General features: G+C 65.2%; 3 protein-coding genes across 9 annotated transcripts; 2 read left to right on the top strand and 1 right to left on the bottom strand.

Annotated features, from left to right (window-relative positions):
• Positions 1-51: 51 nt before the first annotated feature.
• Positions 52-7,186, top strand: ANKZF1 (ankyrin repeat and zinc finger peptidyl tRNA hydrolase 1). 6 transcript variants are annotated; one of them, XM_082313186.1, is made up of 16 exons: positions 52-95; positions 321-452; positions 934-1,043; positions 1,399-1,501; positions 1,898-2,082; positions 2,362-2,477; positions 2,762-2,915; positions 3,141-3,363; positions 3,560-3,661; positions 3,872-4,030; positions 4,145-4,261; positions 4,703-4,976; positions 5,435-5,546; positions 5,640-5,838; positions 5,954-6,024; positions 6,611-7,186. In XM_082313186.1, the coding sequence occupies exons 2-16, from the start codon at positions 326-328 to the stop codon at positions 6,782-6,784; spliced, it is 2,226 nt and encodes a 741-aa protein (XP_082169312.1). In that variant the 5' UTR covers positions 52-95; positions 321-325; the 3' UTR covers positions 6,785-7,186. The 6 variants fall into 6 exon arrangements, with proteins under 6 accessions (XP_082169312.1, XP_082169310.1, XP_082169315.1 ...); XM_082313184.1 differs by having other exon boundaries at positions 3,848-4,030; XM_082313189.1 differs by having other exon boundaries at positions 5,671-5,838; positions 6,611-6,828.
• Positions 7,187-7,474: 288 nt separating this feature from the next.
• Positions 7,475-13,673, bottom strand: GLB1L (galactosidase beta 1 like; the record flags this gene model as incomplete). 2 transcript variants are annotated; one of them, XM_082311758.1, is made up of 17 exons in its annotated part: positions 13,553-13,673; positions 12,853-13,023; positions 12,204-12,376; positions 11,753-11,903; positions 11,442-11,502; positions 11,074-11,168; positions 10,505-10,685; positions 10,357-10,415; positions 10,047-10,168; positions 9,787-9,827; positions 9,371-9,489; positions 9,156-9,230; positions 8,995-9,084; positions 8,748-8,861; positions 8,323-8,454; positions 7,769-7,984; positions 7,475-7,693 (listed from the first exon to the last, which is right to left on the bottom strand). In XM_082311758.1, the coding sequence occupies exons 2-17, from the start codon at positions 12,964-12,966 to the stop codon at positions 7,475-7,477; spliced, it is 1,962 nt and encodes a 653-aa protein (XP_082167884.1). In that variant the 5' UTR covers positions 12,967-13,023; positions 13,553-13,673. The 2 variants fall into 2 exon arrangements, with proteins under 2 accessions (XP_082167884.1, XP_082167883.1); XM_082311757.1 differs by lacking the exon at positions 13,553-13,673 and adding an exon at positions 13,318-13,344 and having other exon boundaries at positions 10,505-10,730.
• Positions 13,674-13,845: 172 nt separating this feature from the next.
• Positions 13,846-16,291, top strand: STK16 (serine/threonine kinase 16). Its single transcript, XM_082313978.1, has 7 exons — positions 13,846-13,938; positions 14,938-15,157; positions 15,238-15,371; positions 15,450-15,570; positions 15,671-15,766; positions 15,834-15,955; positions 16,045-16,291. The coding sequence occupies exons 1-7, from the start codon at positions 13,853-13,855 to the stop codon at positions 16,181-16,183; spliced, it is 918 nt and encodes a 305-aa protein (XP_082170104.1). The 5' UTR covers positions 13,846-13,852; the 3' UTR covers positions 16,184-16,291.
• Positions 16,292-16,655: the final 364 nt, after the last annotated feature.

The raw sequence follows: 16,655 nt of genomic DNA, 5'->3' as shown, positions 1-16,655 counted from the left end.
AGGCCGGGCTGAGCCTAGCGGCGGCCCGTAGCTGGGCAGGATGTGACGTAAGGTAGCGGAGGGGCGCTTCCGGGCCGGGGCGGCAGCGGCCGCACGTGAGTGATGGGGCGCGCGCCGCCGTTACCGGCGGGGGGGGGGGATCCCGGGGGTAGCGGCCCCGGCGGGGTCCCGGCCGCAGGGAGGGCTCGGGCGGGGGGAGAGGGGCGGACCCGTGTGGCGGGGACCCCCGGGGGGGGGCCCGCCCGGTCACCCACGGGTGGTTCCCGCCGCCCCCGGGGCCAGGCCCGTCGCTCAGGCGCTGTCCCTTCCCCTGGCCGCAGGAGCGATGCCGGCCCCGGAGAGCAGGTCGGTTTTCGAGGCCTCCCAGGACGCCGGCCTCCTGCGCGGGCTGATCCTCCTCACCGGCGCCGCGGCGGATGCGTGGGCCGCCGAGCCGGCACCAGCGAGCCACGGTGCGTGGGGCTCCGCGGGGGGGGCGGTGTTTGGCCACGCTCGTGTCCGCCAGCCCCGAGGCGCGAAGAAGGAGCTCTGTCCTCAGCAGGGCTTGGGTGGCCGCCCTGGAGCGGGGCGGGTGGGCTTTCCTCGGTCACCCCAGGGTCCCCAGAGCTCCTTCTGCAGCCACGGGGCTCTCTGAGTGCCTGAGGAGAGGCCCAGGAGGCCCCGCTCCTTGCGGTGCAGCTGGGGAGCCGCCTGTGCACAGACCTTCCTTCTTCTGATATTACGAAAAACTTCTTCATTGAAAGGGCAGTCAGGCCCTGGCACAGGCTGCCCAGGGAAGTGGTTCAGTCTCCATCCCTGGAGGTATTTAAAAGGCGGGTAGGCGTGGTGCTCGAGGACATGGTTTAGTGGTGGACTTGGCAGTGCTAGGTTGACAGTTGGACTTGATGATCTTAAGGGTCTTTTCCAACCTTAACGATTCTATGGTTCTTGCAGAGAAACCTGCAGATGCCAGCAGTGAGGAGAAGGCCCATGGGGTCCCTGAGGTGCCGGAGCGGATGTGCTGCTTGACCTGCGGGCAGGTGTTCAGCAGCCGGGAGGAGCAGGTGAGCGGGGCCGAGCGGCCAGCGTGAGGTGGGAGCGGGGCTGGTGGGGCCCTGCTGCGGAGGCTCAGCCCCAGCGCGGTGCAGCCCAGTTCTGGCTGCTTCCCAGAGCTCCACTGCCTGCATCCTATTGGGATCTGGCACTCAGATCCTGCATATTATCACTTAAAATGCCATTTACTGCAGCTAAATGGTATGTGCAGCACAGTCCTGCGCCTGTTCAGGTTGACTGTTGCGTGGGATGATGCAGAGTCCCAGCATCGGTTCAGTCCTCTGAGTCTGTCACCTCAGACCCTTTGGTGCTGGGGTTTCTGTGGACCACCAAGACCCTGCCAGCTCATACCTCTTTCTTCCACAGACTGAGCACTACCGTCTCGACTGGCACCGCTTCAACCTGAAGCAGCGACTCCTGGGGCGCCGGACGCTGCCGGCAGAAGTGTTTGAGGAGAAGACCCGTGCAGGTGAGGAACAGGGCTGTCCTCAGCGGAGCCCAGGGGCCATCAGCAGCCCGCTGGGGCTGTTCTGGCCAGAGATGGAGCCCCAGCTACCTCTGCCAGCTCTGGGTCCCTTTATTCTGCCCCTGTGGGGTCTCCTGGGGGTCCAGTACTGCTCCTGAGTCCTGCTGACTTGTTATGGGGAGAAGGGGGTGTTCTGCCTGAGCCCTGCCTATGCATACCTGGGGGTCCAGAGCCCCAGACGCCTGTTTCCCCAGCCCACAGCCCCCGTGTGATAGGCGGGGTATCGGACAGGACAGTTCTGGGGCTGTGGGCTGGCCCTTGGAGCCACCTGCAAAGTAGTGGGGAGGCTGTTTGTTAATCTTTGCCCTGCTCCACTGCTCCATTTTTTTTCCCATGCAGGTGATGTTTCCAGCATCTCGGGGTCCGATTCGGAGAGCTCCGATGCGAGCAGTGAGTCAGAGTTGCTGCCTTCTGCCAGTGACAGCCCCGGGACCGCCCAGACTCCCCGCTCCCACAAGGTGCTGCTCCGCAATGAGAAGGGCCAGCTCATCTCCGCCTACCGCTGCGTGCTGGGCATCGGGAAGGCAAGTCACAGCCTAGCTTGTTGGGAGAGGGACCCCCGAGAAGGCGAGTGGCACTAGGATGTAGACATCTGTATGACAGTCCCTCACGTCTCGCGATGGGAAGGGTGGTCTCTGGTGCTGGGTCAGAGCCCCAGGCTTGCTGGTGGCCTGTTTTTTGGCTCTGGGTTGCTCCCAGAAACCTGCTTCTGGTGCCAGCAGAGGGCCTGGTCTCTGTCCTGGGGGACAGTAAGAGGTGGCAAGGTGATCCCGTGGGTGCTAGCAGGGGTGTCTGTGTCTCAGGGTGGCAGCGAGGACCCAGCAGAGCTGACAGCGTCACTGCAGAGCCTCAGCGCGAGCACGTGCTGGGTTGTGCTGATGATGGGCGGCGGGCACTTCGCAGGAGCTGTGTTCCGGGGGTGAGTACAGGGGGACAGAGCTGGGGTTGCCCCTCTGGGCAGGGTCGGGTGGGGCTAGGCGTTGGATGGCCATCCTCTCCCTGCTCCTCCATTGCAGTGCTTCCCACACCCTGGGCACCTGCAGCTCCTGGGCTTTGCTTGAGAGTTGGCTAAGCCCAGTTGCGCTGCAAGGGAAGTATTAATCTTTAGGGCCCCAGGGGCAAGCCCTCTGGGGTCCCAGGAGGATCAGCTCACCTCCTCTCCATGCATGGGCCCTTGTTGCTCATGCTTGCCCCTCTCTGCAGCCCCCAGGTGCAGGAGCACAAGACCTTCCATCGCTACACGGTGCGAGCCCGTCGGGGCACAGCCCAGGGCCTACGGGACGCCCAGACCCCAGGGTCGGCACCCAGGTCGGCTGGAGCCTCCCTGCGGCGTTACAACGAGGCCGCGCTGCTCAAGGTGGGGCTGGACCACAGCACCGGGCTCTTGGCAGGGAGATGTGGTCATGGCTGGCTCCCTGGGGTGGTACCATACTGCTGCTGGAGGGCGTGGGTGGGGTGTGAGCTCCGGAAGGGGGTCAGGGCCCAACTGAGGCTGCTCTGTCCTGGGTCTGTCCCTGCTCCAGAGGTGCCTGTGCCCACGCAGTGTGCTCAGGACCCCATAGCGCCTCCCCTTCCTCCCCAGGACATTCAGGACCTGCTGGCAGCCTGGGCACAGCACTTGAATGAAGCTCAGCGCATCTTCCTCCGGGCCCCGCGCCACAACCGGGCGCTGCTCTTTGGTGGCAGGAACCCACCCCTCACCCGAGGCGACCCTCGCGTCTGCCACATCCCCCTCAGCACCCGCAGGGCCACCCTGCGAGAGGTGCTGCGAGTCCACGCCGCGCTGGCCACCCTGCAGGTGTATGGTGAGTCAGCCCAGCCCTGGTGCCCCAGTGCCTGTGGGTCAGAGCAGACAGAGTGACGTGGCCCCTCGTGTAATCCCATGTGTGTTAGGGGATGCTGCCCTATGGGGTTGAGGTGCTAGCTCCCCAACCCTCAATCCCTGGAGACATGGGGTGCTCCCTGTCCCCAGGCAATGACAGGAGCACCCTTGCTGCCCAGGGAAGGACACACCACTGGAGGACATCACTGGGTCCCCCCGGAAGGGCTGGCAGAAGAGGCAGCGGAAAGCAGAGATGGATCCCCCGCAGGAGGACACAAGTGGTGAGTTGAGCCGTGGAGCAAGCAGGGGGTCTGGTGTTATGGTACAGGGCCTGGGTTTGCAGCTCTGTGACAGGGCCTGGCACCATGGTGGGAATCTGCAGAGTGTGGCCTCGTGCTGGGCAGGAGAAGGGCAGGGTGTGCTTAGCTGAGAGCCCTGAGTGATTCGTGCTGTGTGTGGGGCCTCAGCCCCTGTCTTATCACCCCTCTCAGCCCCAGAGGAGGAGGAGGAGGAAGAGGAGGAGGAAAGCCCTGCAGGGGAACTGGAGACTGTGGAAGTGACATTGGGGACCTTGGACCTCCGGGAGTTTGAAGTGATGCCCAAGCGAAACCGCAAAAGGAGGAAGAAGAGAGACAAGAAGGTGGAGAAAGGTGAGGGGGAAGAACTGGCCAGGGACAGTGTAGGAAAGTGTTGGGGAAGGGACTGCTATGCCTGGGGTGCAGGCTGGCCCTGGCCCTCTTCCTCAACATGTGCTCCCTGCGCAGGGCCCCGTGCCGAAGATTCGGGATGCCGTGGTAGCCAGTGTGGGCAGCCCAGCCTGGAGCTGGTGACGGAGCTGCAGGGGGAGGCTGGGGCTGAGCCCCTTCCCTGGGGCGATGGAGGTAAGTGGGGTCGGGAGCTGGGCCGGGTGGATGCCTGCCCTGTTTGCTGGGGGTTTTGCAGTGGGGTGAAGAGCACGTTGTCACGCAGGTGCCCAGAGCAGCTGGGTGCGGGATGGCTGTAGTGAAGCCACGTGCCTTTGAAAGAGCTGAGTGTGCGGAGCAGTAGCTCTGAACCGGGGGCAGGCAACATCTGGCTAAGCTGGGTGTGTTGGGGGGATTGGAGTGGGTCTCGCCTCAGGAGAGAGGGCTCGGCTGCTGCCAGCAGTGCCCAGCAATGCCATGGCACATTGTCACAGACTCTGAAGGTGCTGGAGATCCTGCAGTGCCCAAATCCAGCTAGCAGGATGCTGCTTTAACTGCACGCCGTGGATTTACTGGTCAGACCAGAGCACCACTCTGCCCAGGGAACCATCAGACTCCCCTCCTGTTCTTCCCTCACAGGAGACCCTCAGACCCAGCTCCGCAACACCCTGTTCACCGCCTGCAAAACAGGGGATGTGGGGATGCTGCAGCACCTCCTGGGTGTGCCAGAGAGTGGGGACCTGCCGGGGGACCACGAGGACAGGGAGGGCGCGCAGCCCCTGGATATGCCCCGCTCCCTGCTCAACCAGCCCTTGGATGAGCGCGGCTGCACCCTGCTTCACGTGGCAGCGCGCGCGGGGAAGGCTGAGGCTGTGTGCCTGCTGCTGGAGGCGGGGGCGGACCCTGCCCTCAGGTATGGCCGCAGGGCGCCCAGCCGTGGATGAGCACAGCTCCGCTGTGGGAGCCCAGCAACTCACTCCTGTCTCAGCCATGGGAGACTGGTGCCAGCTTTGCCCTGGGACAGCCAGGGTTGGTCTCTGCCAACCGTGATGTCTGGGTTTGTTACGGGAGGCCTGAGAGCTGAACCACTGTTCTCTCTGCCTGCCTCGTCTGGCACAGCGGCAGGCGGGCACTGCCCCGAAGTGCTTCCAGGTTTATTGGTAGGCAGTTCAGAGGGCAGGGATGACACCACCCTTTGCAGGGCATTTGAGATGCAAGAAGGGGAGGATTTGAGGGATTCTGGTGCAGGGATAAGCAACTTTCCCCTCCTTGGCTGTGATACCCTGGCCTGCAGTACCCATTGCACAATTCTGGGGAGTCGCTGGGCTCACAGGCAGTAAGATGGCAGGGTGAGCTGGTCTTGTCTCGCAGAGACGGGCAGGAGAGGACTCCCTACTGTGTCTCTGCTGACAAACTGACCCGCAACGCCTTCCGCAAGTTCATGGTGAACCATCCAGACAAGTACGACTACAGCCGTGCCCAGGTGGGTGCCTGCCCGCTGCCCTCGCCTTCTGAGGGCTGGGGGATCCCGGAGCAAAGCACCCCTCACCCACTTATGCTGTTGCCCCTGGCTCAGTGGGAGATGCTGACTGCCCTCTGCCCCCAAGGTGCCAGGGCCCCTGACGCAGGAGATGGAGGCCAAGAAGCTGGAGAAGAAGCGGGCACAGAAAGCCCAGCGGAAGCAGCGGGAGCAGGCACAGAGGGAGGAGCGGCAACGCTGGGAGCAGGAGCAGGGAGAGAAGCAGCGGTTCGCGGCCCTGTCCGACAGGGAGAAGGTGAGGCTGTGCATGGGGAAGGGGATGCACCCCGGCTGGGGCAGTGCGGATGCGGTGGGCTCTGGGCACAGCAGCTCCTGGGGCTGGGGGGCTGAGCTGTCTCTCTGCTCCCCAGAGGGCCCTGGCTGCCGAGCGGAGGCTGGCTGCGCAGCTGCAGGACGCCGGCACAGCTCTTGCCAACATCAGGTAACAGCCCTGGCAGCACGGCTCCGCAGACAAACTCTCCCGCGTGAGCACAGCTGTCCCCTGCCCTTCTTGCTCCAGTTCTCATTTCCAGTCTAAAGCTATTCCTGTCCACTCGATTCCCAGCAGTGCCTGTCTAAAAGCTTTCTCTCTCTCTCTTCTTCTGCCCCCCTGAAATATTTTGGAAAGGACAACTTGGTCCGCTTGCAGCCAGATCTATGGCAAGCCAATCCCCCAGCCACACCTGTGCCCCTCACCCTGCATCCCACGTCCCTTCCCTGTGCCACCCCACAGGCTTGTGGGCAGCCAGCCCTGCCCGAGGTGATCCAGGCAGGGGCTTTACAGCCCCCTGTGGGGCCAAATTCCCCCACGTTCAGCCTGCCTTAAAGTGCCTCACCCCACACAGCGTTGCCTCCTGGGAGCGCATCCTGGCCGGGCTGCTGGGTGAGCCCCGTAGGACCAGAGGAGCCCCAGCTCCCTCATGCTGCTGCTGTCTCACATCACAGCCCAGGCAGTGAATCCTCTCTGCTCCTCTAACCCTCTTTCAAGTGTCCCCTTCGCTCAGGGCCACCTCTGCTCTTTCCTGCAGCCGCTGCTGGCATTGCGGAGAGTCCCTGCTGGGCCGGATCCCTTTCCATTACCTCGACTTCTCCTTCTGCTCTACGGCCTGCCTGCAAACCCACCGCCGGGCCCGGGCCAGCCACACGTGAGGCTGGGGACTGCTGCTGCCTGCCAAGGACCAACGTGGTGGAGACACGGCTGAGCACTGGCTGTGCAGCGATGGAGAGCCTGTGGAGCAGCACTGGTCAGAGGGACTGAGCTGGCCATGTCACTCTCAGAGGCAACTCTGGCAAGGCTCGGGGCAAGAATGTCACTCTGGGTGGTAACTCTGGGGACATTACAACCAGGAGGTCCCTACGTACTAGTGTGAGGGGCCAGGACTGCTCTGTGGCCCAGCTCCAGCTGGGGGGTATTAGTGGCTGGCTTTTCTCATGGCTACCTCGTAGACTGCTGCCCATGGCCGTGGGACAGATCCTGACCTATCTGGACCCTGCAGCCCTGAGCTGCCTGTGGGCACCCTCTGGGCTGTGCTTTGCCCTCTCCTCTCCTGGATGACATTGATGTCTCGGCTGTATCATGTTAGCAACTACCTCCTCTGCCTGCATTGTCAATAAAGAGGTGCCTTGACCCCCTAGGCGTGGGGTGTGTTAGCATGAGCACTGGAATTATTTGGGATTAACATACAAAACAAGCTCAATTCTGAGCCCCTTTCTCCTTAGCACAGACCCTGCCTGTCCCCAGGGGAGGGCAGGAGCTCTGGATGTCCATGCCAGGACGTGTGCCACTTTCCTAGAGCCCTGCAGCCCCTCCGCTGGCCCCTGTCCCTCACCAGCCCCCCCGCTATCTCCACAGCCCCAGCCAGAGGCGATGCCAGTGCCCGGCAGCCCTGCGTTTATTCTGTGCGTGTGCTGCTGTGGCTGAGGGTCCTGTTGAAAAGGGGTCGGTCGAGGAAGAGCAGGAAGGGGTCGGGGGGTGCCCCCTCCAGCTCCAGCACTGTGATGTTGTTGGGGCGGCTAACATGCAGCACCGAGCTGGGCACAAAGAGGGTCTGCTGGGGTCCGCGGCGGGGCCAGTACCGGCCCAGGTTGAAGCCGTTTATCCACAGTTGGCCCTGGAAGATGGGAGACAGGACTGGGCTGTGCCCCTCTCCGCCCTCACCCCCTCTCCTGGCTATGCACTGCCTTACCTTGCTCCAACCTGGGAACTTCACAAAGGTGTCCCAGGCGATGCCAGGGGTCTCAAAGGTCCCAGTGTAGAAGGCTGGCCCTGCTCTGCCCCCGCTGCTTGATTTTGGCAGGGCAGCATGTGGCCAGCCCTGCTGGATGGCAGTGTCTATGGCCAGGGGGTAGATCAGCCAGTTGCTAAGAGGGCTGGAGTCCAAGGAGAGGTTCCCCAGCAAGCCCTGAGATGGAGCAGAAGGGAAAATGAGGCAGCAGGGTCTGCCACGGGCAGGAGGATGCTTGGCTTCCCCAGGGCACGTCCCCCTCGCAGCAGTGAAGGTGGGATGGGATCCCCTCCGAGGGGCTGCGCTGCCCTGGCTGCCATGGCAGCCTAAAGTGGGAGAGAGGGGTGCCGATCTCACAGCCTCATCCTGGCCCTGGCAGGTTTGCCAGGGGTGGTGTGAGACTAAGCAGGGAGCAGGTCTGGGGTGGCCCTGTCGTGGGTGGCAGGAGAGCAGGTGTTTGGCCACGCGAGTGGCCAGGCCATCCCCTCCAGAGTCCCAGGGCACCCTCCCCTCACCTTGAAGTCACTGATGTTGGCCCCGAAGCTGATCCTGCCCATGTTCTCCAGGAGCACGTCCAGGGTGTCCCCTGCCCTGCCCGTCACACGCAGCGTTGTCTGCCCGTCCCGCTCCAGTGTCCCCCGGTACTCCTGCAGCCACAGGGTCAGCGCTGCCGCCCCGTGCCCAGATCCCACCGCCCCGAACGCTGCCAGCAGCCTGCCAGCCTAGCATCCCACTGCCGACCCCCCAGAGCTGGCCCAGGGCTGCCCTCTGCCCCCAAAGGGGGCAAATTCGGGCCAGAGGGCTACCCCACAAGGGCTCAGTGTGGTTCTCAGCACCCTGGCTGTCCCTGAGACCCTGGCATGGCATGGCCCCGCTGCCGGCAGGTCCCTCAGCCCTCCCGAGCGCTGGGCCAGGGATGGGTGCTTTCCCGCAGCCTCACCTGCCGCAGCACCACGTAGCCGCGGTCGCAGACGCTGTGGGGAGGAGCGCCCAGCGTGGCTGGGTCCAGGACGTCCCGGGGCAGCTGTGTGCGGTACACCACAAAGCCGTGGGTCTGCAGGACACAGTGGAGCGGCACAGAAAGGGAAACAGGGCTGGAGACGAGCTCTGCTCCTCCACCCCGGGGACAGGGCAGACAAGCCTAGGAGCGTGTCCCCCAGTGTCCCCCACTGCACCCAGCCCCTTACCTGCTTTATGGCCTCAAAGGTGAGGGGGAACTGGCTCTGGATGGGCCCGGAGGGGCACAGCACGTCCAAGACATCCAGGAGGTCGGCATACTGCAAAGAGAGGGACAGGCAGCCGGGCAGCGCCAGGCAGGGGCAGCACAGCCCTGGGGACAGGCACTCACCTTCCGCAGGGCCACCCAGCCATAGGCGTACTTGGGGGTGGCGGGTGGCATCGGACCGACTGGCAGGGGCTGGAACTGAACAGCAAACTGTCAGCTGCCCCCCGGGGCACGCAGGGAGATGTCCTCTGCCCTGCCAGGTCCCTCTGTGTCCCCCTCTTTCCTGGCACTGGCAGCGGTGCCCAGTGCTGTCCCCCTCCTCCTGCCAGGCTCAGCACCTTGCTAATGACTGTGCGGATGGCAAACAGCTTCTCAGTAGGGTCTCCTGCTTCCGAGAGGGGAGCATCATAGTCGTAGCTGGTGGTCACTGGTTTGTACTGGTCCTTGAAGTCAGCACCTGGCCGGGGAAGCGATGGGAGCTGGAGGAAGGGGCTCTGGCAGAGTCCAGGGTGTGGAACCCAGCCCCAGGCTGGCTGCAATGCAATGGGGGGCACGACCCAGAACTGGGAGCCCCTGCCTGGGGACAAAAGGAGTCCCCAGGGAGGGACAAGCTTGGGTTCAGGGGCCCTTGGGTATGTGTCAGCCTGCCCTGTGGGGCAGAACAGAAGCCTGAAGCAGGCTCTTCGGGGATGGCCAAGGAAAGCCCCCCAGCTCCGCAGTGTGCCCCCCCTCCCCAGGGCAGGGCCCTACTCACCGCTCCAGTAGGCGAAGTTCGTCCCCCCATGGAACATGTACCTATGGGACACCCCAGAGAGCCCCATCAGCACCCCCACAGACCCAGCGGGGGCTCACCAGGCTCTGCCCCTTTCCTGCTGCACCCGCAGTCCCAGCCCTGCCTGCCTCCCCCTGCCCGAGCCCTGCTGGACGAAGGCGAGTGGCAATGCCCACGCCAATGCTGGCAGATGGGAGGGCATCGTCCCCCCAGGCTGTGCCCCCCACCAGCTGACTACTTGCATGTTGACGCTGGCTCCCAGCTGCAGCATGTCCTCCAGCCCCCGGGCCACCCGCGCCGGGCTGGTGCTAGCGTGCGCCTCCCCCCAGTAGTCCAGCCAGCCCGTGTAGTACTCTGAGTTCACCTGGGGGAGAAAGGGACTGTCACCTGCCCGGAGCTGGGACTTCTGGCACCCCTCTGTCAGCCACATCCCCCCTGCTCACCTGCAGCCTGGCCCCAGCAGCCCTTTTTGCCTCACCCCCCCCCCAGCCCCTCTGCCTCCCCAAAGCCATCGTGGGTCATTCCCCGTGACGGCGCCCACGCCAAGCTCACCAGGGGCCCCTTCGGCTCGACCCGGCGCTGGGCACCAAACGCCTCCGTCACATTGGAGCCTGCAGAGGTGGTGGGAGGGAGGCTGGAGCAGGACAGAGCTGGGACCCCCATCCCCTCTCCTCCTCCTCCTCCTCCCCCACAGGGGTACCTGGCCCAAAGTCGACGGTGGCGTAGAGCCCCTGCAGCGTGCCGCAGCGCAGCTCCTCCGCCCGCGTGCCGTCGGTGGTGAAGAGCAGCACCTCGCTCCCCAGCAGCGTCCGGAAGGAGCCCAGCAGGTGCCGCAGGTACTCGTAGTCGCAGGCGTAGTAGCTCCCGTATTCATTCTCCACCTGCGAGTCGGGCAGGGGCCGGCACCCAGCGTGCACATGGCAGGGCTACAGCCAGGTCCCACCATGCACTGGGATGAGCACCCAGCTCCCCTCTTCCCTCCCGACAATCATTAGATGTTGTGACAGCCCCCAGGGGTGTCCCAAGACTGACCTTCCAGCCCCACTATGACCCCCAGCTCTGCCAGTGTCCCTCAAACCACAACCAGGGTGGTGGCAGGTACCCCAGAGTCCCAGCCCTTGGATTTAAACCCAGGTCCAGAAGTCGAGAGGGATTTATCTAAGAGCTGTGCCAGATGAGGGCATGGGGTAGGGGGTACAGGTGGCTTTTTGGGGCATATCCAAAGATGACCTAGAGCAGGGCACAGGACTGGGTCTCACGGCACCCTACCTGCACGCTGATGATGTTCCCCCCGTGCTGGTACAGGCGTGGCTTGATCTTGGGTAGCAGGACATGGAGCCAGGAGTCCACAGCTTCCAGGTAGGCTGGGGAGAGAGAGGGCAGCTCAGCCTTGCTGCGGCATCCACCCCAGCCCACCTGCAGCCAGCCCTGCCAGGAGGAGGATGGAGCAGATGGGGCAGAGCCAAGCACGGTGGGGAAGGAGAGATGGAGGACCAACTATGGCGCTCCCAAAAGATGGAGAAGAGGATGGGAGAGACCACACAGTGGGCTGGCGGGTGCGTGGAGAGAGACCGGTGTGCCGGGACTGGCAGCAGGCTGTAAGGACACGGTGGCCAGAGCCCCGTGCTGAGGCTTACCGGGGTCGGAGGAGCGCAGGACGATGTCTGGTTTCCACAGCAGCCAGGCGGGCAGGCCACCCTGAAGAAACACCCACAGCCAAGAGGGAGGCAGAGAAACCGCTCAGCAGCCCGGGCTGGCACACAGCCAAAACCAGGCCAGGGCAAGGCTAATGCTTGGCACTGGAGTGGCACGCGCCCCTCAGAGCGGCAGCCTGGGCATGGCTGGCACGGCACCGGGGTCAGCGTGCCAGCCAGAAGGGCCAGCCCTGCTGTGCCCTTCCCGGGCCACCCATGATCCCTCCGTCCCAGGTCTGGGGGCTGGGGCTCACCATCTCCCACTCCGCACAGATGTAGGGCCCCGGCCGCAGGATCACCAGAAGCCCCAGCTCAGCTGTCAGGTCCAGGAAGGCTTCCACATCCCGGTCCCCAGCAAAGTCATAAACCCCCGGCAGCGGCTCGTGGTAGTTCCAGGGGACGTAGCTGGGGCGAGAGGGGAGATATTGGCATGTGGGGGCTAAGGGCACCCCGGCACAACGGGGAACCCTCCCACAGGCCGATCCCTCTGCTCCTGGGAACTGGCCTCCAGCCTGGGCTGAGGGCGGCAACTGGGGCTGGACTGGGACTAGCCCAGGCTCATGCTGGTGTCTGGCAGGGGCGTTCTGGGGATCACAGTCAGCCCAGTGCAAGGGCTGGTCCCTGCTCCCTGTGATCAAATCACCCTTGCCTCTGTCCCTGCTCCGGGGACCCCAGAGACCCCGAGGGGCTGCCCCCGTTGCTTACACCTGCACGGCACTGAGCCCACTCATGTACATCTTGAGGAGCCGGTCCCTCCAGGCGGGGCGCGGGATGCGGGCGTAGTGGATGCTGCCCGAGATGTAGCGGAAAGGGGCACCATCCTTGCGGAAGCAGTCCTCCTTGTAATCCAGCTGGAAGGAGCGGTCCAGGGGGGAGGCCTGCGGGAGAGGGGCAGTGCTGGGGGGGCTGCAGACCCTCCCCAAGCCCAGCCACCCCCTCCCACGCTCCCTGGGACAGGAACTGAGGGGGGCTGGTTCGTGGGGGAGACCCTTCCCATCCTCGGTGCCGGGACGAGGCAGGTACCACGCTGTCCCGGGAGAGCAGGAGGGACAAGCAGGGCAGCCGTTTGCACTGCCTGATGGCCCCCCCCCTCGCTAATCAAACACCCTGCGGCTGAGCTGGTGACATTTTGGGGGACGGGTGCTGCTGGGGACGGGTGCTGGGAGGGCAGGCAGGGAGCTGGAAGCGCAAGCAGGACATTGGGGCGGGACACGGGCTGCAGAAGAAGGCAGCCATAGCAGGAAGAGCAGGGACGGAGGGGAGGAAAGCAAGGCAGATCCCAGAGCCCTCCCACCGGATCCTTCGCAGCTCAGCCCCGCGCGCTTCTCCCAACTTTCCACCCGCGTTTGCTAACCTGCGTGTGCAGGAGCCCCACCGCCAGCAGCAGAGCGAGAGCCAGCAGCCCCATCCTCGCTGGGCGCTCGGCAGGCCCAGGATGGGGGACGAAGGGGGACGTGGACACCACCATCACATGATCCTTCTCCGCCAGCGCCGGGCGCTTCCTCCGGGTCCGAAGTGCAGGCAGCTGGAAAAGCAGCACAGCTTGGAAGGGGGAGCGTGGGATAGGGGGTGGGTGGCTCTGGCCCCCCGCGCCTGGGCCAGCCACACATCATCCCCCCCGAAGCCCACCCAGCACGGGATGCAGGCACCACGCCACCGCCTGAGCCAGCTCCAGCCGGCGGAGACATCCCCGGTGCCCCCCGGGGTGGTGGGCGACACACGTGAGGGACAAGGAGCCTCATAAAAGTGTCACCACCAGACAAAACACCTCCGAGGGAGCTGAGCCCACTTGTTTCATCGGAAAGGTGGTGATGGAAACCTCGGTTATAGCTGCGGGGGGGGGGATGCTGCTGCTGCTGCTGCCTGAAGGAAAGGAAAACGTCCCTGGACCGAGGGCTGGAGCCTGGTGACACAGCTGGTGACAAAGCTGGTGACAGAGGTGCCGGGGAGGTACCGCAAGGGTGATGCCCTCGGGGACGAGCCCTGCTGGGGTGGCCTCGCCATCTCTGCCCCTGCACCGCCGACCCGCCCGCCCGCCGCGGGGCTTGGCTCACCGGGGCCAGCCGCGGGGAGCGGCGGGGCTGCGGGGAGCCGCTGCGGCGGCCGGGGGATGCCACCGCGCCGGGGACACGGCGTTCCGCCCCGGTCACAATGCGGGGCGAGCCCGGGGCTCGGCGCTGCCCCCCCGCCCCGCTCCGCTCCCCGCCGCCCGCCCGCTCCGGAGGGGGGTGCGCGATCCCCGCCGCGGCGGCGGCACCGGCAACCGGGAAGGCTGCAGCGCCCCGCCCGGTGCGTGACGTGGCGGGTGACGCAATGGGTGACGCGCGGCGGCGGGCGATGACGCGGGGGGGGCGATGGGGCAGGCGCTGTGCGTCTGCTCCCGCGGCACCGTCAGCCTGGGGGGCGTGCGGTACCTCCTGCTCCACCGCCTGGCAGAGGGGTCCGCGGGGGACCGGGGCACGGGGGGGACCACGGGCACGGGGGGTGCTTGGGCATAAGGGGTGCTCGGGCATGGGGGGTGCTCGGGCATCGGGGGTGCTTGTGCGTGGGGGGGATGCTCAGGCACGGAGGTGATGCTGGGGCACGGGGATGCTGGGGCACAGGGGGATGCTTGGGCATGGGGGTGCTTGTGGATGGGGGCTGCTCGGCCGTGGGGGGAATGCTCGGGCATGGAAGTGATGCTGAGACACGGGGTGATGCTCAGGCATAGGGGATGTTCAGGCATGGCGGGATGCTCGGGCACGGGGGTGATGCTCAGGCATGGGGGATGCGTGGGCCTGTGGGTGCTTGTGGATAGGGGTGCTTGTGCATGGGGGATACTCGGCCAAGGGGGGAATGCTTGGGCATGGAGGTGATGCTGAGGCACGGAGTGATGCTCGGGCATAGGGGATGCTCGGACATGGGGGTGATGCTCAGGCATAGGGGATGCTCGGGCATGGGGGGATGCTCAGGTGTGGGGGCTATGCTTGGGTGTGTGTGGGATGCTCGGGCACAGTGGGGTATGCTTGGGTGTGTGGGGGATGCTCAGGCATGGGGGGGAGATGCTTGAGCACAAGGGGTGTTTGGGCATGGGGGAGATACTTGGGCATGGTGGAGGAGATGCTTGAGCATAGGGGGTGCTTGTGCATGGAGGACGATTCTCATGCTGGGTGGCAGGGGTCGGTCATGCCCAGGAGTGGGTGCTTGGACCCATGGGAGTGGGGGCAATTGGGCCAGTGGGGTTGTTCATGCAGAGGGGGGATGCTTTGGGTGCCTGGCAGGTGCCCCCAAGGTGCGGGGAACGTGCATGCCTGGGGGGTTCCCATGGAGAGGGGTGCAAGCACCTGCTGCCCTCTGCCCCCCTCTCCTGGGTGCTCACAGTTGAGGCTGGGTGCAAGGCCCCGACGCGGGTGCCGCAGCGGTGGGACATCCAGCCCACACCGCGCTCGGCTCCTCGCAGGGGCTTCAGCTACGTGGACCTGGTGGAGGGGCTGCGGGACGGGCGCTTCTATGCCCTGAAGCGCATCCTGTGCCATGACAAGGAGGACCGCCAGGCCGCCCTGCACGAGGTGAAGATGCACGGCCTCTTCGACCACCCCAACATCCTGCGTCTGGAGGCCCACTGCATGGTGGAGAAGGGCGCCAAGCATGAAGCCTGGCTCCTCCTGCCCTACGTGAAGGTGAGGGGGGCTCCCCCAGTCACCCCCAGCCCCTTGCCTCTGGGAAACGGTAGTGGTGACCGGCTGCTTGCATTTGCCAGGGGGGGACCCTCTGGAGCGAGGTGGAAGCACTGCGAAAGAAAGGGACCTTCATGCCAGAGCAGCGGATCCTCCTCATCCTCCATGGCATCTGCCGTGGGCTGCAGGCCATCCACAGCAAGGGCTACGCGCACAGGTGGGGGGCTGGCAGCCCCGGTTGGGGGGGGGGTTGGCAGGGGGACCAGCGGGCTCTCGGTGACGTCCATCCCCGCAGGGACCTCAAGCCCACCAACGTGCTGCTGGATGAGGATGACCGGCCTGTGCTGATGGACCTGGGCTCCATGAACCAAGCTCGCATCGAAGTCAACAGCTCTCGGGAGGCCATGGCCGTGCAGGTGGGTGCCGTGAGACATCACCCCACCAGCCCATCCCTGCCCTGAGCCCTTCATCCCCACCCTCACCCCTTCATCCCCACCCTCACCCTCCTCTCTGCAGGACTGGGCTGCCCAGCGCTGCACCATCTCCTACCGTGCCCCTGAGCTCTTCACGGTGCCGAGCCAGTGCGTCATAGACGAGCGCACAGATATCTGGGTAAGGATCCAGCCCCCTGGCCCCCAGCCCCCTGCTGCGGGGCTACGCTGACCCCACCACGGTCCAGTCCCTAGGCTGCGTGCTGTACTGCATGATGTTTGGGGAGGGCCCCTTCGACGCCATCTTCCAGAAGGGCGACAGCGTGGCTCTGGCAGTGCAGAACCCCGTCACTGTGCCCCCCACGACCAGGTGAGGGACTGGGGAGGGCGACCCTGCCCCCAGGCAGCCCCCTGTGCTGTGCACCGTGCAGACCCCCCCCCTCGCTGTCTTTCCTCCAGGTACTCAGCTGCCTTGCAGTGCCTGCTCTCCTCCATGATGACACTGAACCCCCAGGAGCGACCCAGCATAAATGAAGTCCTCCACCAGCTGGAGGGGCTGCAGCCAGCACCAGCGGGCCAGGACACCACGCAAATCTGAGCCCGTCCCAGACCGCAGCAGCGATGCACCCTGAGGATGAGCTGGGGGAACAGCGGCTGCCCTTGTCCCTGCTCCCCCGTGGAGCCGTTGCAGAGGGGATTGCTGCACTCGGGGAGAGCTGCTGCTCAGTGCCGAAGGCGTGTTGGGTTTGGCGTGTTCTGGATGCTGCTGCCTGGGACTTGGTCTGTGCCCCCGAACTGTGGACGTGTGACCTGCTGCTAAACACAGGGCCTTCGCCAGCTGCTGCCTCCCCTGGGGGTTGCAGAGGAGGATGCTGTGGGATCCCCCGGGTGATGGCAGCCGTGGCCCTGCAGCTCTGTGCCCCAGGAGGGTCACTCCTGCCCGGGGCAGAGCTGCAGTCCAGGTCCCAGTGCAGTGCTGGAGCGAGGCAGGGGGGACCTGGCCCCCGCTCCGCCGCTGCTCTCGGCGCCAGCGCTGCCTTGTGTTGGAGTAAAAGTTGTTCTTGCGGAGG

This window comes from Platalea leucorodia (genome assembly GCF_965183815.1).
Source record: "Platalea leucorodia genome assembly, chromosome: 5".
Taxonomy (NCBI): domain Eukaryota; kingdom Metazoa; phylum Chordata; class Aves; order Pelecaniformes; family Threskiornithidae; genus Platalea; species Platalea leucorodia.
Note: the sequence above shows the minus strand (reverse complement) of the source record. Positions and strands in the feature narration are given on the sequence as shown.

Bases quoted from the DNA above. Each gene is read 5' to 3' on its own strand.
- ANKZF1 (XM_082313184.1), top strand. From the start codon at position 326: ATGCCGGCCCCGGAGAGCAGGTCGGTTTTCGAGGCCTCCCAGGACGCC. The intron at 3,364-3,559 runs GTGAGTCAGCCC...CTTGCTGCCCAG, and splicing joins GGCCACCCTGCAGGTGTATG to GGAAGGACACACCACTGGAG. The intron at 4,977-5,434 runs GTATGGCCGCAG...CTTGTCTCGCAG, and splicing joins GGGGCGGACCCTGCCCTCAG to AGACGGGCAGGAGAGGACTC.
- STK16 (XM_082313978.1), top strand. From the start codon at position 13,853: ATGGGGCAGGCGCTGTGCGTCTGCTCCCGCGGCACCGTCAGCCTGGGG. The intron at 13,939-14,937 runs GTCCGCGGGGGA...GGCTCCTCGCAG, and splicing joins CTCCACCGCCTGGCAGAGGG to GGGCTTCAGCTACGTGGACC. The intron at 15,158-15,237 runs GTGAGGGGGGCT...TGCATTTGCCAG, and splicing joins TCCTCCTGCCCTACGTGAAG to GGGGGGACCCTCTGGAGCGA.